Raw genomic sequence first — 23,562 nt, forward strand, 5'->3', positions numbered from 1 at the left:
AAACAATTATAACAAAGATATTTGTATATTTACAGATACACATATGAAGGGTATATTTTATATACATAGCTTTAAATTAATGCCATGGATACGTTTTCATCTCAGTACATTTATATCTACTTCATCATTTTCAGTGGTTTCATATTTATTATGTGGCTGTACTATGATGCTTTAAGCTATTCCATTTTTGATGAATTTGTTTCTCTTTCATTGCTTTCACAAACAGGGCTGCAAAGAACATCTGTATGCCTATACCTTTATGTCTTTAGATAGTGTTTCTCAAAATAGATTCCTCAAAATAAGATAGATTGAAGAATGCGTACATTTAAAACTTTGCTAGAAACTGTGTGATTACTCTTCAAAAACCCTGACTATCAAAATTCCACTTTGTGATACTAAAAAATAAAGAGTTTAAAACAAAACAAAGTAAGTAGGGCTTAACAAAAAATTAATATACATTTGCATTTCTCATAAGCATGTGGAATTTCTCCCTCCTGAATTTTACAACAGAGACTCTGACTTAATCTAACTTTCTTACGCTTAAAAACATAATCTAGGCCAGGACTCAGAAAACTTTTCCATAAAGGCTCAGGTAGTAAATGTTTGGGGCTTTGCAGGCATACAGACTCAGTGGCAATTATTCAACTCTGCCACCATAGTGAGAGCAGCCACAGACCGTATATCATGGAATGGGCGTGGCTGTGTTCCCCTAAGACTTCGTTTACAAAAACAGTCTGGATTTTTTTTTTTTTTTCCGGCCGTGTGGGGCGGCATGCGGGATCTTAGTTCCCTGACCAGGGATCAAACCCATGCCCCCTGCATTGGAAGTGCAAAGTCTTTAACCACTGGACCACCAAACAAGTCCCCAAATCACCTTTCGTTTTTAACTTTCAGGAATATGTGGCCTCTAGATGTGTGACGAACCTGAAGCCTGGCCCTCAAGCTGAGGCACAAGAACAAGCAAACAGGCTTCTTTTACAGAGAGCTGGGGTGTGTTTCAACCTGTTATTTGTGCTGTGCCCTGAGGCTGGTAGCCTGTTTTCCATGATTGTTACAGTCTTGAGAGACCCAAGAATGCAAACCCTTGTGGCCACTAGAGTCAGAGGTTCACAGGGCATCCCCTGGCAGCAGCCACAAAGCCTGGACACCAGATGGAAAAACATGGTCACCAGGAATGTGTAAAAGCCCGTCTCCGGGAGATACCAGTGCTGTGGAGTGTGGCAGGGGGTGAGCACAAAGATGGTGTCCACTGGTGGGAGGGTAAAGATGCCTTATGCTGAGAAGAAAAAAAAAGAAAAAACAATAACTGCTGGCTTTAGTAGAGCACAGAGAGAGAGAGCAAAAATGGTTCTACCGTACCTCCATCCTGGAGATTATCCCAATGGCCGGCCCCTCAGGCCAGTGCTTTAAGTTTAGCAAATGCGTCTTTTTGGCCTCAAGTCTGATGCTTTTCAAATGGCTGCTTCTGCGCTGGGCCCTGGGGCGAGTGAATCGGCAGCATGAGACCCTTAAGAGGGGTTTCTCAGTTTGCCACAGCTCTTTGGATCTCGTGGACACGAGTCCCATTGGTTTTCAAAGCCTGATCTTTGGGGGGGATCACCTCTCAGTTGCAGGTCTTAAAAGTTGGGGTGCCTGAAAAGTTGATGGGTTACAGACCTTTTGCTCCTCAGGGAGAAGCTCCCGGTTTGTGAGTTCCCTCCTGACTGTGGGTGGTCACCCTGGGGGTGGGGTTAATGGCCAGACCACAGCTCAGACTCTTCTACCCTCCTCCCATGTGGTACATTTTTTTTAAAACTGAGGTATATTTACAATATTATATTAGTTTCAGGTGTACAACATAGTGATACAAAATTTTTATGGATTTCACTCCATTTGTAGTTAGTATAAATATTGGTTATATTTCCTGTGCTGTATATACCTGGTAGCTTATTTACTTTACATATAGTAGTTTGTACCTCTTAATCCTCTACTCCATCTTGCCCCTCTTCTGTTCCCTCTCTCCACTGGTAACCACTAGTTAGTTCTCTGTATCTGTGAGTCTGTTTCCTTTGTGTGATATTCACTAGTGTGTTGTATTTCTTAGAGCCCACGTACAAGTGATAACACACAGCGTTTGTCTGTCTCTGTCTGGCTTCTTTCACTAAGTGCAATGCCCTCCAAGTCCATCCATGTTGTTGCAAGTGGCAAAATTTCATTCTTTTTTAATGGCTGAGTAATATTCCATTGTATATATAAAACCACATCTTCTTATCCATTCATCTATTGATGGACACTTAGGTTGCTTCCATACCTTGGCAATTGTAAATAATGCTGCTATGAACATTGGGGTGCATGTATCTTTTCGAATTAGTATTTTCTCTTTTTCCTGATATACACTCAAGAGTGGAATTGTTGGATCATATGGTAGTTCTAATTTTGTTTTCTGAGGAAACTCCATACTATTTTCTACAGTGACTGCATCAATTTACATTCCCACCAACAGTGTACAAGGGTTTCCTTTTCTCCACGTCCTTGCCAACATCTGTTATTTGCGGTGTTTTTGAAGATAGCCATTCTGACCAGTGTGAACTGATAACTCAGTTCACACTCAGTGGTTTTGACTTGCATTCCTGTTGATTAAAAAATGTTGAGCATTGGGCTTCCCTGGTGGCCCAGTGGTTGAGAGTCTGCTTGCCGATGCAGGGGACATGGGTTCGTGCCCCGGTCTGGGAAGATCCCACATGCCATGGAGCGGCTGGGCCTGTAAGCCATGGCCGCTGGGCCTGCGCGTCTGGAGCCTGTGCTCTGCAATGGGAGAGGCCACAACAGTGAGAGGCCCGCGTACCGCAAAAAAACCACAAATAAATAAAAATTTTTAAAAAAATGTTGAGCATCTTTTTACGTTCCTTTTGGCCATCTGATGCCTTCTTTGGAAAAAGTTATCTTCAGGCTTTCTGCCCACTTTTAAATTGGGTTTTTTGTTTTTTCATTGTTGTTGTTGAATTGTATGGGCTATTTATATATTTTGGATATTAACTCTTTATGAGTCATATCATTTGCAAATATTTTCTCCCATTCAGTGGGTTGTCTTTTCATTCTGTTGATGGTTTCCTTTGCTGTGCAAAATCTTTTAAGTTTAATCAGGTCCCATTTGTTTATTTTTGCTTTTGTTTCTTTCGCCTTAGGAGACAGATCCAAAAAAAATATTGCTATGATTTATGTCAAGGAATGTTCTGCCTTTGTTCTCTTCTAGTAGTTTTATGTTCTCTTCTAGTAGTTTTATGGTTTCCAGTCTTACATTTAGGTCTTTAATCCATTTTGAATTTATTTTTGTACATGGTGTGAGAAAATGTTCTAATTTCATTCTTTTACATGTAGCTGTCCAGTTTCCCTAGCACCACTTATTGAAGAGACAGTCTTTCTCCATTGTATACTCTTGCCTCCTTTGTTGCAGATTAATTGACTATAATTGTATCGGTTTATTTCTGAGCTCTCTATTCTGTTCCATTGATCTTTGTGTCTGTTTTTGGCCAGTATCATATTGTTTTGATTATTGTAAGATTGTAGTATAGTCTGAAGTCAGGGAGCGTGATTCCTCCAGCTCTGTTCTTTCTCAAGATTCCTTTGGCTACTCGGGGACTTTATGGTTTCCATATAAATTTTAAAATTATTTGTTCTATTTCTGTTAAAATTGCCATTGGTATTTTCATAGGGATTGCATTAAATCTGTATATTGCCTTGGGTAGTATGGTCATTTTAACAATATTAATTCTTCCAATCCATGAACATGGTATCTTTCCATCTGTTTGTATCTTCTTCAGTTTCTTTCATTAGTGTCTTATAGTTTTCTGAATACAGGTCTTTTACCTCCTTAGGTGGGTTTATTCCTAGGTATTTTATTCTTTTTGATGCAATTGTAAATGGAATTGTTTCTCTAATTTCTCTTTCTGACAGTTTATTATTACTGTATAGAAATGCAACAGATTTCTGTACATTAATTTTGTATCCTGCAACTTTACCAAATTCCTTGATGAACTCTAGTAGTTTTTTCATGGTGTCTGAGATTTTTAATGTATAATATCATGTCATCTGCAGATAGTGATAGTTTTACTTCTTCCTTTCCAATTTGGATTCCTTTTATTCATTTTTCTTGTCTGATTGCTGTGGCTAGGACTCCCAATACTATGTTGAATAAAAGTGGGGAGAGTGGGAATCCTAGTCTTGTTCCTGACCTTAGAAGAAATGCTTTCAGCTTTTCACCATTGAGTATGATGTTAGCTGTGGGTTTGTCATATATGGCCTTTATTATGTTGAGGTATGTTCCCTCTATCCCCACTTTTTGGAGAGGTTTTATCACAAATGGATGTTTAATTTTGTCATCTGTTATTCTTCAGTTTATTAATGTGGTGTTGATTCACTTTGATTAATTTGCAAATATTGAACCACTCTTGCATCCCTGGGATAAATCCATCTTGATCATAGTGTATCGCCCTTTTAATGTATTGTTGGATTTGGTTTGCTAATATTTTGTTGAGGATTCTTACATCTGTGTTCATCAGTGATACTGGCCTGTAATTTTCTTTCTCTGTGATATCTTTGTCTGCTTTTAGTATCAGGGTGATGCTGGTCTCATAGAGTGAGTTCAGAAGCATCTCTTCCTCTGCAATTTTTGGAATAGTTTGAGAAGGATAGATGTTAACTCTTCTCTAAATGTTTGGTAGAATTCACCTGTGAAGCCATCTGGTCCTGGACTTTTGTTTATTGGGAATTTATTTTGTTACCAATTCAATTTCATTACCAGTAATTGGTCTGTTCATAGTTTCTATTTCTTCCTGGTTTAGTCTTGGGAAATTGTAGATTTCTAGGAATTTGTTCATTTCTTCCAGGTTGTCCATTTTATTTGGCATCTAATTGTTTGTAGTAATCTCTTATGATCCTTTCTAATTCTGTGATGTCAGTTATAATTCTCTTTTTTCATTTCTGATTTTATTAATTTGAGCCCTTTTTTTTGATGAGTCTGTCTAAAAAATTGTCAATTTTGTTTATCTTTTCAAAGGTCTTAGTTTCATTGATCATTTTTATTGTTTTCTTAGTCTCTATTCCATTTATTTCTGTTCTGATCTTTATGATTTCTTTCCTTCTACTAACTTTAGGTTTTGTTTGTTCTTCTTTTTCTAGTTCCTTTAGGTGTAAGGTTAGGTTGTTTATTTGAGATATTTTTTGTCTCCTGAGGTAAACTTGTATTGCTATAAACTTTCCTCTTAGAACTACTTTTGCTGCATCCCATAGATTTTGGATCATTGGCTTTTGGTTTTCATTTGTTTTCAGGTATTTTTTGATTACTTCATTGATTTCTTCAGTGAGCCATTAGTTGTTTATTAACATGTTCTTTAGCCTCCACTTGTTTGTGTTTTTTGCAGTTTTTTTCTTGTAGTTGATTTCTAGTCTCATAGCACTGTGGTTGGAAAAGATGCTTGATACGATTTCAGTTTTCTTAAATTTACTGAGGCTTGTTTTGTGGTATAGCATATGATCTATCCTGGAGAATGTTCCATGTGCACTTGAAAAGAATGTGTACTCTGATGCCTTTGGATGGAATGTACTATATATATCTATTAGGTTTAATGTGTCACTTATGGCCAGTGTTTCTTTGTTGATATTCTGTCTGGATGATCTGTCCATTGATATAAGTGGGAGTTAAAGTCCCTTACTATTATTGTGTTACTGTCAGTTTCTCTCTTTATGTTTGTTAATATTTGCTTTATGTATATAGGTACTCCTATGTGGGTGTATATATATATACAATTTTTATATATTCTTTGATTGATTTCTTGATCATCATGTAATGTCCTTCTTGGTCTCTGGTAACAGTCTTTGTTTTAAAGTCTATTTTGTCTGCTATAAGTATTGCTATCCCAGCTTTCTCTCTTTTTAAAAAATACTTATTTATTTATTTATTTATGGCTGTGTTGGGTCTTTGTTGCTGCCCGTGGGCTTTCTCTAGTTGCGGCGAGCAGGGGTTACTCTTCATTGCGGTGCATGGGCTTCTCATTGCGGTGGCTTCTCTTGTTGCAGAGCATGGGCTGTAGGCATGGGCTTCAGTAGTTGTGGTGCATGGGCTCAGTAGATGTGGCTCATGGGCTTAGTTGCTCCGTAACATGTGGGATCTTCGTGGACCAGGGCTTGAACCTGTGTCCCCTGCATTGGCAGGCGGGTTCTTAACCGCTGCGCCACCAGGGGAGTCCCCCCAGCTTTCTCTTGATTTCTATTTGCATGGAATAACATTTTCCATCCCCTCTCTTTCATTCTGTGTGTCTTTATATGTGAAGTGATGTCCTGTGAGTCTCAGCAGTGCACTCCCCTCTGGTTACTAGAGCTATATCCTCTAGGGGTGTGCCCTATGTGGGCTGCTTGGATCCTTCTGTTGTGGTGGGCTGACTACTGTGGGTGGTCTGGTAGGCTTGGCTGGCTCCTGGTCTGTTTGGTTGCCAGGCCCTCCCTTGTGTGGAGGCCGCCAGCCACTCCTTGGGGGGGCCGGGTCAGAGGGTAGGGTCAAGGGTCAGGCTGGCTGCAGAACGCTGGGGGGACCCTGGTGCTAATGCTGGCTCACTAGTGGGTGGAGTTGGGGCACAGGAGATCCCTGGACTGGTGCCCACCCACCAGTGGTTGAATCTGGGTCCTGAGGCTCGTGCTGGCCCACAGTTGGGCAGAGTTGGATCCTGGGGTCTGGCTGCAGGGCCCAGGGATCCCAGAGCTGGTGTCAGACTGCTGGTGGGTAGGAATGATTTCTGACACAGCTGGCTGTGGGGTCTAGGGTATCCCAAAGCTTGTGTTGGCATGCTGTTGGGCAGAGCCTGTGTCTGGTCAGTCCCAGGCTGGTGCTGGCCTGCTGGTGGGTGGGCTGGGTCTGCAGTCTATGGAGCTGCAGTTTTCCTAGGCCTGGTACCTGCCCGCTGGTGGGTGAGGCTGGTTCTGAGTTTAGAGTAGGCTCACTGGTGGGTGGAGCCAGGGCCCAGCTGGTCTGAGGGCTGGTGCTGGCCTGCTGGTGAGTAGGCTGGGTCCACAGGTATTGGGCAAGGTTTTCCTGGGGCTCATGTTAACACACTGGTGGGTGAGACTGATTTTGAATCTAGAGCAGGCTTGCTGGTGGGAGGAGCTGGACATTCTGAGGCTGGTGTCTGCCCTCTGGTGGGTGGACCTGGGTCCTGGGGTCTCTGGCTATAGGGCTCTGGGGGTCCCAGATCTAGTGCCTGCTCACTGGTGTGTGGGGCTTGGTCCTGGGCCCTCTGGTGTATAAGGCTGTGTTCAGGGGAGGCCGTGGGCTCAGCGGGTCTTAAGGCAGCCTATCTGGTGGTGGGTGGGGCTGTGTCCCTGCCCAGTTAGTAGCTTGGCCTGAGGTGTCCCAGGACTGGTGTCTGTGGGCTGGTGGGCATGGATGGGGCTGGATCTGAGGCTAATAAGCTAGAGGGAGGATTCCAGCATGGCACCTGCCAGCACCAGTGTCCACATGGTAGAATGAGCTCCCCAAAATGGCTGCTGCTGGTGTCTGTGTCCCCGGGGTGACCTGCAGTTGCCTCCCGCCTCTCTGGGAGGCTCTCCAAGATCAGCAGGTACGTCTGACCCAGGCTCCTTCTATCCTGGGTCCTGGAGCATGTGAGATTTTTGTGTGCACCCTTTAAGAGTGGAATCTTTATTTCCCACAGCCCTCTGGGACTCCCAAAAGCTGGCCTTCAAAGACAAATGTTCTAGGAGCTCGTCTTCCTGGCCCAGGACTCCTGGCCTGGGGAGCTCAATGTGGGGCTCAGACCCCTCACTCCTTGGGGAGAACCTCTGTAATTGTAATTATTCTCCTGTTTGTGGGTTGCCCACCTGGGTGTATGGGTCTTGACTGTACGGTGAATCCTCTGCTCCTGTCTTGTTGTGGTTCTTTCTCTATATCTTTAGTAATAGAACATCTAGTTTGGTAGGTTCTTGTCTTTTTCATTGATAGGTGCTCTGTAAGTAGTTGTAATTTTGGTGTGCCTGTGAGAGAAGGTGAGCTCAGGGTCTTTCCATTCCGCCACCTTGCCCTGCTATCCACTGTCGCTCTTTTCTGTTTGCTGATGTGAAGTAGCTGCTCAGGTAGTTTTCAGGTCTTCTGCAGAGGAAATTGTTCGGTACGTAGCTACAGATACAGCATGTCTGTGGGAGGAGGTGAGTTTGGGATCTCCCTAAATCACCACCTTGGACCACTTCCTCTATCGCTTATTTGCTCTAATCTTAGGTTTAGTCTCCATCTCCTTCTGCAGAGAATGCAGCTAATTGAACAGTCTGTCTCTTGTTCCAATTCCATTTGGGAACCTTAATCTGTTCTAAGAAGAGATTTTTCCTGGTCTAAGAAGAGATTTTTTCCAGCAAGAGACTATCTCTGTAAATCACCTATAAGGTGGCACTGAGGTTACTTAGCTGATCACTGGGAACCACCTGAAGCTGGATTCTGCCTCCTATTGAAAACCCACCCAATTTTCCCACTCCCACTATAGGACAAGCCCCCACCCTTCCTTCTGGGTACATAGAATAGAAAGCTAGAACTCCTTTGGAAAGAGAAGCCCCCCTGAACAGATAGCCCAGGGCATTTTTGAAAACCCCTTGGGAAGTCCTGTATTTCACTTGGTACCTCCGTACATGTGGTCTGATCTGAGCCAGAAAGTGGGGGGACGACAGCAAATGTCAGCAGGAGGACACTTGTGAGAGGAGGGCTGGGAGCAGAGAGCCCTGGTGAGGAGGGCAGTAAGGGCTCAAGAGTGTGGGCCAGAACAACTCGCTGTTGCCAGCCTCCTTCTGGGGTCTAAGCAACATCCCCTACTCTTTTTTTTTTTAACATCTTTATTGGAGTATAATTGCTTTACAATGGTGTGTTAATGTCCCCTACTCTTAAGACCTAAGTGGTGGACTATTGGGAGATAGAAACTCGGGGTGATGAGAGAGGAAGTTTTTAAGCCCAGTTGTGCCTTGTTGACTTGTATATGCAAGAGGGGTCTTGGGTAACCACAAGGCTCAGGGTATTTGCAAGAATAGTTCAAGTGCTCACTTAACTGGGGCTGTTTATGGGGAAGTGGTTTCCATGGCGAGAGGAGATGAGATGTGTCATTGTGGGACCACACTTAGTTGGTTCTTTCTCTGTAGAGCCCTATAGTCATAATTTCCCCCAGCAGAAACTTGTTATTCCACAGCTGTTCTAACTGCATAGATGTGGCATTTGCAATGATGCCATGAGTCCTGAGCAGCACAACCCAATTTAAACCACACCCAAGTAGACAGAGTTGTATTATCAAAGCCTGGGCTTCAGGAGTGATGAGAGGGCAGGCTGCTTTTCAGACACTCACTCATTCAAGAGAGGTTCATCAGGGCTCTCAATAAACACAAAGCAAAGAGGATAAAGACATGTTAGGTGGACTTCCCTGGTGGCACAGTGGTTAAGAACCCACCTGCCAATGCAGAGGACACAGGTTCGAGCCCTGGTCTGGGAAGATCCCACATGCCACAGAGCAACTAAGTCCGTGCGCCACAACTACTGAAGCCCATGCACCTAGAGTCCGTGCTCCACAACAAAGAGAAGCTACCTCGGTGAGAAGTGTGCGCACTGCAACAAAGAGTAGCCCCCACTCGATGCAACTAGAGAAAGCCCGCGCGCAGCAACAAAGACCGAATGCAGCCAAAAAAAAAAAAAAAAAGACATGTTAGGAACCTTACATGTAAGGAACCTTAAAATGATCTTAGCCTTTGACCAAGATAATCCGTGTCTAGGAATCTATTTCCTATATAAATACATTCAAATATGGAAGAAAGTTTATGCATAAGAGTATTTGGTCCCCAGCATATTCATAACAATTTAAAATTGGACCCAATTTAAATCGTCTACAATATGGAAATGGCAAAGAAAATTATGGTATCTTCACTTGGTTGGCTCTTAGGGAGCCTTTACAAACAATACAATGACATGGGAAATGCTTAAGTTCTAATGATAAGTTAAAAAAAAAACAACCCAAGATGCAAATAGGCTTATTTTAATCAGGACCTACCCCATGTCTGGGGATGTGGTCAATTCTATATAATATTTTTTTGTGGATGCTGTTCCCAGGAAAGAGGGGGAACAGAAGCAGCAGGTGTGATGTGTCCCCTGCCATCTACCCCTTAGTCTGTCTAATAGTAAAGGATTCTCCTCTCTTCCTCAATATGGGCAATTTCAGTAATGATGATTCATTATTCTGAGAGTTCTCTCATTTTCCTCTTTCCCCCGTCTTCCGCTTTTATGAAGCAGGGTGGGTAGTGTTTGTGGCAGGACCAGTTCTACCCCACTTAGTGTGTCCTGGGATGAACATGTAGCCCTATTTTCTGGTGGTGACTTTGCCACTATGAAGAGCTTAATGTCTCTTTTGCCTCAGATTTGGGCAATAGTCATTTATAGGGCAACAGGAAATATACAAATCAGCATCTTCTTAAAAGTAAAGTCATTCAGGAACGGAGAAGACTAAAAGTTTCTAATCTAGAGAGCAAAGGAGAAGACATGTTTATCACACCCAAAGTGTTAGTGTTGTTAACTCAAGAAAAAAATCTATAGGAAAAACAAACACATAGTGAGAACATGTTTTTCCTGACCAGCACCTACGCTACATCCTTCTTGATACCAGAAACCCACGGTTCCTTTGGGAAGCGATTCTTGCTCATAATTCTCAGATTTATGTGAAATTCATCCAACCATGATGAAGGTATGTGCCTTGATTAGCTTAAGCAAATCAATGAAACCCATCCCCTTAGCCACAGTGATTGGTTAGGAATTGGATTTCTGACCTGTCAGTCAAATCTGAAAGAACCCAGTGATTTTTTTTTTTCCAAGGGAGGCACAGCGTCTCTCTTCCCTGAAGAAAATGAACAAGAATTCATGTGACACTGGAAGGTACCGGCAGCTATCCTGGGACTCGTACATGGAAGGGAGGTCAGAAAGAGAAAACGGGACCTGCAGGGCATCACAGGGCTGCTGCATCCAGCCTTTCCTGGAGCCAGAGCCTCCCTGTCCCCTTTGATCTTGGAACCACAGGGTTCATTTATTCCAGTCTCTTTGAGGTAGGTTTGCTTGTTTGTTTTCCTTCTTGCAACTACTAATACCCTGAGAAATACAGAGTTCTGTATCTGTGCAGAGATACAGAGTCTGTTAAAAGTAACAGCTCGTGACTGAAGCATGGGGTTAGCTGAACTGAAAAAGCAGGGAGTTTGGTGAGGACTTTGTTAAGTGGAAGTGGTTTGGTGTGTCTGGGAATTACCTGGAGGCTTGTTAGACACAGATTGCTGGGCACCACCCCCTAAAGGGGGAAGCCCAGGGCGGGGGTGGGGGGGGGTGTTTGCTTAGAACTTGCATTTCTAATGGTTCCCAGATGCTCCTGCTGTGGTCTGGGCAGGACCTTTTGAGAACCGCTCTCACATGGTACTGCTGGTGCTGGTTGACCTGTGGTCTATTGCATCTCAGTAAAAATCTTTTTTTTTTTTTCCATTAAGTAAAATTCTTTAAGAAAGAGCTCAGGCTGCTTTGAAATGGGCTTATCTGACATTGAAAAAGGGAAACAATTCAGCTTTGCTAAGAAAGGCCTTTCCAGTCTGTCAACTGTTGTCAGTAATCTGGAGTCTCTAAGGGCTGTAAATGCAGATACTTCGACTTCAGTCTAAAGTTAACGTGAATAGAGGCAGGGAGGTGAGAGACTTAACAGGAGAGAATCCTGAGCTCTGACTATGGGTCCTAAGTCCCTCTCTCCACCCTCTCCTGTGAAATATTTGTCTTCCTTATTTGAAGTGGACAGTCAGCTCCTTGTAAAGGGGCAGGGAAGGCGTGGCTTTGGGCATCAAATATTCATCACTTTTGCATGTTGCTCCATCTCTGCAGGGGCCGGAATGGAGGCAGCGCTCTTCCGCCACGTGGCTAGAGGTAGGGGTGTAGGGGTGACTGTAGTATTGAGGCCCATGCTAGGAAACACATTCCCAACACCAGGTAAAATGCAAGGTATATGACCAGGCAAGCTCTCCCTTTTGGGTTATTGAGCTCATGGAATAGATCAGAAGCCTGCTGTCATTAGATGGGCATTATTTGCGGGACTTCCCTGGCGGTCCAGTGGTTAGGACTCTGCTCTCCCCATGCAAGGGGCACGGGTTCGATCCCTGGTGGGGGAACTAAGATCCCGCATGCAGCGCAGCACAGCACAGCCGAAGTTAGCTGCCCAACACCTGAGGCAAACTCCAGGCTCCTAACTCACGTGGATAAGAAGTTGGCAGCTCCCGAAAAGGGCTCCTCGCTGGCACACATGTGTGTCCACAGAGGACAGTCCCCAGGGAGGTCAACCCCCAGGGAGGTCAACCCCCAAGGAGGTCAACCCGAGAGGCTGACTAAGCACTTCAGTCAAGTCTCGGACTCAGAAATGCCCTCTACATTGGTTAATAGTGCAATTCCCACGCTCCCCGCTCCCTCACAGGGGTCTTTATTCTATTTACACTTTTTGTTCGCAACACTTGTGTTGAGTGATTGGGCACGGGTTAGCTTTCATTAGCCTTTGGGCTGCTGGACCTTGAGAAGCAGTGCAGCGTAAACGAGCAGATTTTGTTTGTCCCTTAGATGCTGGAAGCCAATAGAGAAGAAGTGATGACAGCCTCACTGCTTCTTTGGGGACAAAGTTTGTTCCTCTCATTCTCCTGATAGAATCTTCGCACTTGTCATGGTGTGGGTGGTAATGGTGTTAGGGGAATGGGGCCCCCGTAAAGGAAGGGGGTTATAAAATGTTTTCTAGGAGGAGCTCTGTGTGTGTGTGTGCGTGTGTGCGCGTGTGCGGGTGATATGAAAGCCTTGGGCGAAAGGACTTGCTCCTTGTATTGTCCTCGTTATATAAAAGCCATTATGGCATCAAGACTGTGAGCTAAGCTGAGCTCTCTTTTCTTTGTGTCAACTCAGAATCTCAACCAGAAAGTAGTTTTGATGGATGGAATATCACCTGTCGAAGGGTGGGTAAGATGAGACTGGAGAGGTGAGCAATACATGCTCATTGAAAACTAAATCACATAAAAAGTACAGAAAATAAAAAGGAAGAGTCCCCATTCCTTTAAAGAAAAAAGAATAAAAATCCCATTTCCTCTAAGAAACCATAGTTAGCTATTTGATATGTATCTTTCCAAATATGTGCCTTTGTAAATATATATGTATATATGGTTTTTTAAAATAAAAGCAAAAATAATGTCATTCGATACATGTAGTTCTGTAGCATATATGTAGAGTATATATGCATATACTAGATGTAAACAGATATACATTTTGCACCTAATATTATGGACACTTTCCATAGGTATAGATGTGTGTTATCCTTTTTACTAACCACAGAATAGTCCATTGGTGGGCATCTCAATTCTCTTCTGATGTAATCTTCTACTGGTTTAAATGGTTGTTCCCATTTGCTTGCTGTTTACAAACCGTGCTGCAAAGAATATCTTTGTGTCTGATGTACCTATGGGCAGGACAGGAATAAAGACAAAGACATAGAGAATGCACTTGAAGACACGGGGAGGGGGAAGGGGAAGCTGGGACAAAGTGAGAGAGTAGCATTGACATATATACACTACCAAACGTAAAATAGATAGCTAGTGGGAAGCAGCTGCATAGCACAGGGAGATCAGCTCAGTGCTTTGTGACCACCTAGAGCGGTGGGATAGGGAGGGTAGGAGGGAGACGCAAGAGGGAGGGGATATGGGATATATGTATACATATAGCTGATTCACTTTGTTATACAGCAGAAATTAACACAACATTGTAAAGCAATTATACTCCAATAAAGATTAAAAAAAAAAAAAGGAAGGCTTCCCTGGTGGTGCAGTGGTTGAGAGTCCGCCTGCCGATGCAGGGGACACTGGTTCGTGCCCTGGTCCGGGAAGATCCCACATGCCGCGGAGCGGCTGGGCCCATGAGCCACGGCCGCTGAGCCTGCGCGTCCAGAGCCTGTGCTCCGCAACGGGAGAGGCCACAACAGTGAGAGGCCGGCGTACCGCAAAAAAAAAAAAAAAAAAGAATATCTTTGTGTCTATGTATAGTCCTGTCCTCTGGCAGTGTTGCTACAAAACAGATGCCTAGAAATGGAATCAGGGCAAACGGTATCTTGGTCCAATAGTGTGTGCATTTTAATGTTTGCTTAGCAGTAGTGTTGAATTGTACTCTAAAAGTTTCATCACTACAATTCTAAACTAATTTGGGGTACAAAAATTAGATTATTTTAAACAACATGAAACAATTGTGGGTCATAAAAATTAATACATGTTTGGTTTTCACACAAGTCTTTAGCATTTCTCCTCCTTCTGCCGGAAGGACCCGAGCTCAGTGTACATTTCTTATAGTTATAACTCAGGCAACCTATCTATTAAATAACTGAGTTGTCACAGTAAACCTATAAACAGAATCCTGCTCCACATGTAGGCTGGTTATCTTTTCCTTCTCTAACATTAGCCATGTATTTTGTGGAGCATGGATTCTAGGAAAATAATGTACAATATACCTGTTACCATATGCAGATGTGCACTGCATTTGGAAAAGAGCAGTGAACTCTATTGACTATTTCAGTGGTTCTCAGCTGTTAACATGCATGTGGAACACCTGAAGCTTGGTAGAAATATCAATTCCCAGGTCCACACCTAAAAATTCTGACGTGAGTGGATTAAACAATCATTGCTTGTAATTTGAGTACAGGTGGATTACATTTTGGGAAATAACTTGGTTACTGGTTAAGAGCAAAGTCTGTAGTTACATCAAAATCTAGTTTTGGAACTCAGTTGTGCCGCTTACTTGCTGTGTGATCTTGGCCAATTTGCTTAACCTCTCTGAGCCCCAGCCCCAGTTTACTCTTCTGTCAAATGAAAATATTAATAGTACTTAAACTATACTAGGTCATTGTGAGGAGCAAATGAACACGGCAGAAAAAGCACTCAGCCTGGAGTAAGTCTCTAATATGTTAGTAACTGTTATTCAGAAAGTTTGATTTATCGTAAATATGTATTATGAATACTCTTCTTAATGGTATCCATTCATGTACATTATGATTTGATTCATAAAATAGTCGTAATTTAAATGTTCTGGAAATGTGGCTCCAGAGTGTTGACTGAAAAAAATGCACAACCTAAAAGTTAAGAGTTACGTTTTATTGATAGACAAAACTGAGCGCTTAAGCCCAGGACACAGCACCTCAGATAACTCTGAGGGACTGCTCTGAAGAGGCAAGAGGGGAGCCGGGATATATAGGAGTTTTTGCAACAAAGACCAGGTAGTCGGAACATCAAAAGATTACTGTTAATTAAAGAAAACCAGCTGTCTCAGGTTAAGGAATTTAGTGCTTTTGTATGTATGGGAAGATGCAGGAGACTGGGCTCACTGAAATCATTCTTTTGATATGAACCTCAGCTATCTGGGGCCAGTATCTTGTGTTTTCTCATCCTGAGTTTCCTCAGGATGCACCATTGAGGGTGGCAGCAGCAGCTGACTGCTAGATGGTGGGCAACTTGTTTCTATCCTGAATTCCCTCAGGGCGTACCTCCGGAGGGGGGCAGCTGTAAGGTGATGGCTTGATGGCTGCAACATTCTTTGTTTACTGATACAGCAGGCAACATTTTTCATTCACAAGTGTAAAGCAGAGTAGCTCTGTGGTAGCCCCCTTCCATCTCTCCCAATTTTCCTCCATTTCCCATCTTCCTATACTTTAACCTACTATTCCTTTCAACCTGTGATTCTTTTTTTTAATTACATTTTTTATTGGAGTATAGTGATTTACAATGTTGTGTTAGTTTCTGCTGTATGGCAAAGTGAATCAGCCATACGTATACACATATCCACTCTCTTCTAGACTCCATTCCCATATAGGACATTACAGAGCACCAAATAGAGTTCCCTGTGCTATACAGTAGGTTCTTATTAGTTATCTTTTATATATAGTAGTGTGTATATGTCAATCTCAATCTCCCAATTTATCCCCCTCTTCCCCATTGGTAACCATAAGTTTGTTTTCTATATCTGTGACTCAATTTCTGTTTTGTAAATAGGTTCACTTGTACCATTTTTCTAGATTCCACATATAAGCAATATCATGATATTTGTCTTTAGGAGAAAGTCAACCAGCGATTCTGATTTGCCAGATAAACAAAACCAAACTCAATGCCAGTTTACTTTTCAAAAGAGCATCTGTATTATTTCGCTTTGCTGAACACAGCACTGAACGGAAACATCCAATACACGATTGTCAGTCTGGTGGCATTGGCACCATCTCTGCGTAGAACAAGCTGCCGACAGTCAATTGTCAGCAGAGTGCAAGTGAATGGGGAGGGGAAGGTCTGTGAAAAGGTGTCTTGGGACCTCTTGGAGCACACAGTCCCAGACACAGTGGGACACTGAAATTAAATTACAAAAATTAAATATTAATATTGTATATAAATAAGTTGCAATCTAAGTTAGGAGCGAGTCCCGGAGTGTTGCTGTTTGGAAACAAGCAGCACACAGGAGAGGTAGCTGTGGAGGTGACAGGGGTGTTTCCAAGGCTCAGACCCCTGCTGCCCAGTCGGGCCACTGAGGTCACTGGGTTCCTCAAAACTCCCAGGCCACTCAGGCATTCGGCTCCAGGTCAGTGATGTATTCCTGGACCCAGTCCTCACTGGGGTTGGCACAGAGCTGCCGGCCTCTTTTGGTTTGGAAGCTTTGGAGAAGGACAAAAGAATTACACACTGAGGAATCCAGCAGGGGGATCCTGGGCTCCCTGTGGTCCCTCCACCCCTCTCTCCTGGGAGGCCCAGGGCCTGCCACTCCCTCGGGGACCCTCTGCCTACCTCAGTCCAGAGAGACGCTCTCCCTGACTCAGGGGGCCCCTCAGAGGATGCAGCCTCCTTCTTCCCCTCCCTCCCTCTGGGCTGGCCTAGCACCCCCTGACTCTGCAAGCCTGGCCGGGTCAGGTCACAGCTCAGAGACCTGGGTCCTGTATACTTGATAGGCCCCGGAGGGCTGGGCTTGCCAGGATGGCGCCCCTGGCCTGTCTGTGCCCTTGGGGGCTGACTCCCATCCAACATCCCATCTCCCCAGAGGTGGGCGGGAAGACTGGCACTCACATGACACCGGGCTTGGAGCACTGGCTGCTGGTCTCAAAACAGTCAGCTACGAATTCGCGAGGAAGCTGCCAGGCAGTATAGGAGAAGCAGCAGGCCGTTAGGGTGTCAACCTCAACTGTGGAGGAAGGGACAGAATGAGGCTGAGTCATAGTTCAGAACAGGATGAGGAAGACTCGGAAGGAGAGAGACAGCCTGGCTTAGGGCACAGACTGGGAGACAGGTCACTGGAAGGCGCTGGGCATTTTTCCCTAGAAATATCCCTGTCTCTGTCCTTGTTTCTGTCTGCATCCTTCTTTATTTTTGACTCTGCACTGTGGGCTCTCTCTTTCTCTGTGTGCTCCAGACATCCAAACAGACTGTTCTTATCACATCTCCCTTCAGGAAATTGTTTCTGGTTCAAGAAGTCACACCCCAGCAAAAGAAAAACCTTGGACAGCTCTCATGAGACATCCAAGGGACAAACTCTTGGGGGGACTTAGCGTGAGTTACTGGAAGACTGACACCATGGGGCAGTAACCAGATTTGGATTCTGCCTCCTGCCAACTCTTTTGTTTAGGTCCCCATTTTACCATCTGTAAAATGGGACTGTAACTCCCCAACCCTGGCTCCAGATCGGAGGACCCCTTTATAAAGATAAAAATTAAAATCTTGAAGAGAAAGGCCAAAATGTTTCATAACCCTTTAAGAAGATCTTTATTTTCTCTTGGGGGCTCTCAAGGCCAAGTAAAGTTTGGTGTGGGGACCCCTGCAACTACTGCACAGACTCACATGGTGCCAAGAAGACCTGGCTGCAGAGGGCCGTGGGGCAGAGGAGGACGGCGAGGGCAGCAGCGGGCACCTCCATGATGCTGCGCAGACAGAGTGTGGCCTTGAGTGTGGCACTGGGTGCTCGCTGCTGCCTGCGTCCTTCTTTAGTGAGAGGCCATCTCCCCAGCTCTTTATAGGCAGCCCTGATGGATGGGAAGTGGAATCTGGGAGTGAGGAAGGAAATTTTTAAGCGTCGTGATGCTTTCACACGGTTTCATAACTCAGGGTCCGTGGCAACCACAGGGGCTCAGGATATCCAAGAATAGCAGCTGTCAGCTACGAGTCTCAGCCCGCAACACATGACTTGTTCTGGTTTCATGTGAGGAAATGGTTTCCCCTGTGAGCGGCGGCAGAGGGGTGTGTGTCCACCCAGGGCTATTCTCAGCCGGTCCCTTCCCCTCATGACTTCTCCAGCTCTGACCTTTCCACAGAGCTGAAACTGCTGCGTTTCCCCAGCTGCTCTAACCACAAGGATGGGGCAGGTGTGATACTGCCCTGGAGGGTGGCACAAGCTTCCCTTGGATGCAAGGGACTGAATCAAGGAATCCACGCTAGGGGACTAGGAAGCATGAGGTCATGTTTCCATCATGGGTCCAGTCATCAGTCACCGAGTGACCAGGGGCACTGGGTTAAACACTAGTTGAAAATCATAAAGAGGCATTAGATGCGGGTGTTAATATGTCAGAAGCCTAAACATATTTATACCCACTAACCTAGAGATCGCATTCCTAGGAAAGAGTTCTAAAGAAACAGGGCCAAATGTGGAGGCATCTTCAGGCAGGAAGGTGCTGACCCAGCAACATTTATAACTCTAAATAAGGAAACCTAAATTTTCCTCTATCAGGGAATGATAAACTCAGTTATGATATATCCACTGGAATGTTTGTTATTAAGCCCTTAAACTAAATGAAGTAGCATAAATATAATCGTAACATCAGTTGTCAAAAAGTAAGATAAAAATTATACCAACTGTGTAAGATGAAGAATTATACAAATATGTATGTGTATATGTGTACATACACATATATGATAAATATTGTAACCATAAATTGTGTGTGTGTATACACACACACAGATATATGGTCTAGGCATGGAAAAAATAAAAAACATTGGCAATAAATGCCCAAAGCATCATTAGTACTTAACGCTGTGTGACGGATGAATGGGCGATTTTGTTTTCCTTTTTTTTCTGGAATTTTCTCTTTTTTTTTTTTTTGGAGTAAGAATGTATTACCTTCCTGGTCAGCCCACAGATTTATGAACACATTCTGTCTTAAAACATTTCCAACACCACCAGTTGGAAGGTAGGTTGTTGGCAGATGTTTAATTTGAAAGAATTTTTGGATAAATATACTAAGGTTTCTTTCGAATGGTCTTTGCTAAAATGAAGTCTTGATTTCCATTTCTCTGAACTATTTTGAGGAACCTGTAAGATATTTACGTAAGTAATGCCAAATTCGGAGCAGTGTTCCTTTCCTACTCTTTTCAACTCATAATTTCAGTGGTGTAAAAGAGTCTACTTTCTTAGCCAGATGTATATATTTTCTTTTCCATCCTTTATTATTACAGAATTAGTGGGCATAAATCACATTTTACATTGAGAAATAGATTTAGTTCTTTCTAGTGATCTTTTAAAAAATGTTATTGATGTATAGTTGATTTACAATATTGTGTTAATTTCTGCTGTACAGCAAAGTGATTCAGTTATACACACACACACATATATATATATATATATTCTTTTTAATTATGGTTTATCCTTTCTAATGATCTTTATCCTCTAGGTGCCCCCAGTCTAGTAGGAGCAGGTAGAGTATAAACAGATAACCACAGCACTTAACAGAAACTGCTAAGATTCTCAGGAGAAAAATAAATGAAAGCTCAGAATGTGAGGAAGAGGGAGTCATGGTCTCCCTTGGGAGGATAGGGAAAGGCGTCACGGAAGGGATGGAATTTTGATTGGGTCTTGAAAGAGACACAGGATTTGAACATATATAGATGGTGTGGCAGTAGATGGCCTGGCCTGCTAATGCAGAGTCACAGGTGTGAAATTGCTGGGTCAGAGGGAGGAGTGAGTCCTTCAGAGTAGCTGCACGGTGGAGGGGCAAATATGGATGAAGAAGCTGCATTAGGACCAAACCAAGAGGGCTTTGAATTCCCCCAAAAGGAGTTAGAACAATGGAGGAGATAAGACATAAGCAGAGTGAGACCACACCTGAGGAATTCTGTCCTTCCTGTGTCCGTAGAGTTACTTCTCTTAAAACACATGGGCTGTGTTTCCATCCCATCCCTATGATTGCTAATGCTGGTCCGAGGGAGGTGCAGCAAAGGCAAGATTTGGGGCAATGGCAGGTTTCACTGGGGCTGTAGCATCCAGCTGTCTTCCTTTGTTACTGTCAATTCCAGAATATGGAGTCTATCAGTTGCTTCACTGGAAACTCCAGGTCACAGACAATGCCTCCTCCTCAACGTCCACCCCCTCTGCCCCAGCCCTCAGTCGATACCCTGAATTGAATTCCCTCATTTACTTCTTGGGGGAACCCCGTTCACACTCGTGATTTAGTTTCTGAGAGCAGGCGTCTCTGAGTTGAGGAGGTTGAGAAGAAGGAAATGGAAACTGCTGAGTCAATCACGTTTCTGATAATGGACTTTATTATTTAGCTCTGCCATTACAGCACTTTCCACATTGTGTGATAGTTATCTTTGTAATTGTCTCTTCAAAAATCTAGACCTGTTGATTTTATTTATTTTTAGATTATTATTGGAGTATAGTGGATTTACAATGTTGTGTTAGTTTCTGGTGTACAGCAAAGTGATTCAGTTATATATATTCTTTCATATTCTTTTCTGTTAAGGTTTATTCCAAGATATTGGAATATAGTTCCCTGTGCTATAAGTAGGTCCTTGTTATTTTATATATAGTAGTTTGTATCTACTAATCCCAAACTCCTTAATTTATCCCTTCCACAACCCTGCCCCTGCCTTTCCCCTTTGGTAACCATAAGTTTGTTTTCTATGTCTGTGAGTCTGTTTCTGTTTTATAAATAAGCTCATTTGTATCATAATTTAGATTCCACGTATAAGTGATATCATACGATATTTGTCTTTCTCTGACTTACTCACTTAGTATGGTAATCTCTAGGTCCATCCATGTTGCAGCAAATGGCATTATTTCATTCTTTATGGCTGAGTAGTATTCCATTGTGCATGCATATGTGTGTGTGTGTATGTGTGTGTTTGTGTGTCTGTATACCACATCTTCTTTATTCATTCATCTGTCAATAGACATTTAGGTTGCTTCCACATCTTAGCTATTGAAAATAGTTCTGCTGTGAACATTGGGGTGCTTATTTCTTTTCCAGTTAGAGTTTTCATCTTTTCCGGATACATGCCCAGGAGTGGGATTTCTGGATCATATGGTAACTCTATTTTTTGTTATTTAAGGAACCTCCATACTGTTTTCCATAGTGGTTGTACAAATTTATATTCCCACCAACAGTGTAAGAGGGTTCCTTTTCTCCACACCCTCTCCAGCATTTATTATTTGTAGACATTTTAATGATGGCTATTTTGACCGGTGTGAGGTGATACCTCATTGTACTTTTGATTTGCATTTCTCTAATAATTAGTGATGTTGAGCATCTTTTCATGTGCCTATTGAATGTCCTGTTGATTTTAAACCAAATTCATACCATGTCTTGGTGGACTTAAACCAAATTCTAACACATGTTGATTATAACATGGTTAATTTTCTGACATAGTCTCTATGTCTTATAATTTTATTCTTTTTGATAAATATAAAATTCTATCTTAGTGATTATATATTTGTAAGATTTTTCATATCAATCCTAAAACCAGGAAATAGCTCTTTGTCATATATGTTTTTATTTGGATCAGGAAAATAACATACTTGTATGCAGAGTATGTGCTCCGTATGCACATATTTAATGAATAATGTAAGGAAACCTTAGGATGGATGAGTTGGAAGGGTCTCAGAAATATCCTAGGAGGTAAATTAATGTTCCCAGGTAAAATGACTTGCCCAGGATCAGAGAGATGGAATTAGTCAGTTTTACATTTCAGTGTCTACATTATTTAACAATGTATCTCCAACAGTAATCGCAATGCATTAATAAGTATTTGGTGAATGAATGGTTCATTGATTTGACGAACAGTGTGTATTATGGCCAACGTCTCACTAGGGAGTTGAAATACTAATATTATATAAAGGATCAGAAAGGCCGTGGTGTCAAGGTCTTGATCTTTGGGGACCACCAAGATCTCTTACGTGGTGATCACAGAAACTGGCCAACGGTCAACATGGTGGATCCTTCAGCATGGAGGTCCTTGATTTGTGTCCTAGCTTTCTGGTTCGTTCCAGCCTCTTTGAGGCCCCACCTCAGTCCAGCAGAACATCCCAGCCACGAGAACAGGGAATTCTGGCTGAATAATTCAGGTTCTGCAACACCTCTGCCTAGTCCGGCTCTGCTCACCTCCTCATTGTTTCCTGTGCCCTGGCCCTGATGGATTGGTTTCGTTCCAGTTTCCGGTCCCATAGCTCTACATCCCCAGGCGTCAATCTCAGCTCTCTCCCTTTGGCAGCAGTGGTTCCATGGATGGGCTCATTGATAATGACACCCTTTTTTGGCCCGGCCTTGGCCTCCTTTTTTCCAGCTGTGGTCCACAGAGTCAGGCTGCAGCAGGCTTGGCCCTGCCTTTCATGTGGGCAGAGAAAATATCCTGGGGGCCCATTTCTAGCATCCTAGAGAGACAGTGTCTCACTGACGCAGCCCCTTCTTTCTGCAGCCAGGCCCTTTCCTATCTTGAGTTCTTCTTGTCATTCTCCTCTGGCCATTTTGTGTGTGTGTGTGTGTGTGTGCGTGCATGTGCACGTGCACGCAGATCAGGGCGTACATCTTGGTACTGGTACCAAGATGTACTGGTCCCCTTGGTACTTGGTACCTTCCACCTGTCCCCCTGCTCCTCCTTCTGTGACTCAGTAAAAAGCATTCCCTCTTACCAGGTTTCCAAGCCAGAAAGCTGGGAGTCACCCTGACTCCTCCCTCCCCCTCATCTCCTCCATCTATTCAACTACTGACTCTGTTGTATACTTGAAATTAAGTGTATCTACTTCTCATCTTTCCCATTGCCACTGTCTTAGGTGGGTCCTTGTCACTTCTTGTCATGACAAGAGTGTCCTGTCAATTGCTTTTTCCTCCAGTTGCCTCTCTTCAATTTGTCCAGCACAAGGCATTTGAAGTGATTTTGATCGAATCAGTCTCTGTCTCTCTCTGTTGAAAACCCTTCAAACAGTCTACCTTGTTTCCAGCATGAAATGGAAGCTTCCCATCTGTGACCTGACCTCTGTCTCCCCCTTTGGCCTTGTTTCTTGCCACCTTCAGACTTCCTGGAAACAAAGACTCAGCTCTCTAAACTACATGTGATTCCTTAAAAATGCAGGTCTCTGCTCTGCTTTTTATGAACCAGGTGTCACTTGGCAAAGCACAATTTCCCTTTCGTGTAGATCACAGGGCAGAGTGAAATTCTATAAGCATGGGTATATCCCGTGAAAGCTGCAGAGATTAGTATTTAGACCAAATAAAGGAAACCACTGTTTAATTACCTTAATTTTCT

General features: G+C 43.3%; 1 protein-coding gene across 1 annotated transcript; it reads right to left on the reverse strand.

Moving 5' to 3' along the window:
* Positions 1 to 16,168: 16,168 nt before the first annotated feature.
* LOC101274027 (C-C motif chemokine 3-like) lies at positions 16,169 to 18,034 on the reverse strand. The gene is made up of 3 exons (XM_004271703.3): positions 17,890 to 18,034; positions 17,122 to 17,236; positions 16,169 to 16,715 (listed from the first exon to the last, which is right to left on the reverse strand). The coding sequence occupies exons 1-3, from the start codon at positions 17,963 to 17,965 to the stop codon at positions 16,625 to 16,627; spliced, it is 282 nt and encodes a 93-aa protein (XP_004271751.1). The 5' UTR covers positions 17,966 to 18,034; the 3' UTR covers positions 16,169 to 16,624.
* Positions 18,035 to 23,562: the final 5,528 nt, after the last annotated feature.

This window comes from Orcinus orca, chromosome 19 (genome assembly GCF_937001465.1).
Source record: "Orcinus orca chromosome 19, mOrcOrc1.1, whole genome shotgun sequence".
Classification (NCBI taxonomy): domain Eukaryota; kingdom Metazoa; phylum Chordata; class Mammalia; order Artiodactyla; family Delphinidae; genus Orcinus; species Orcinus orca.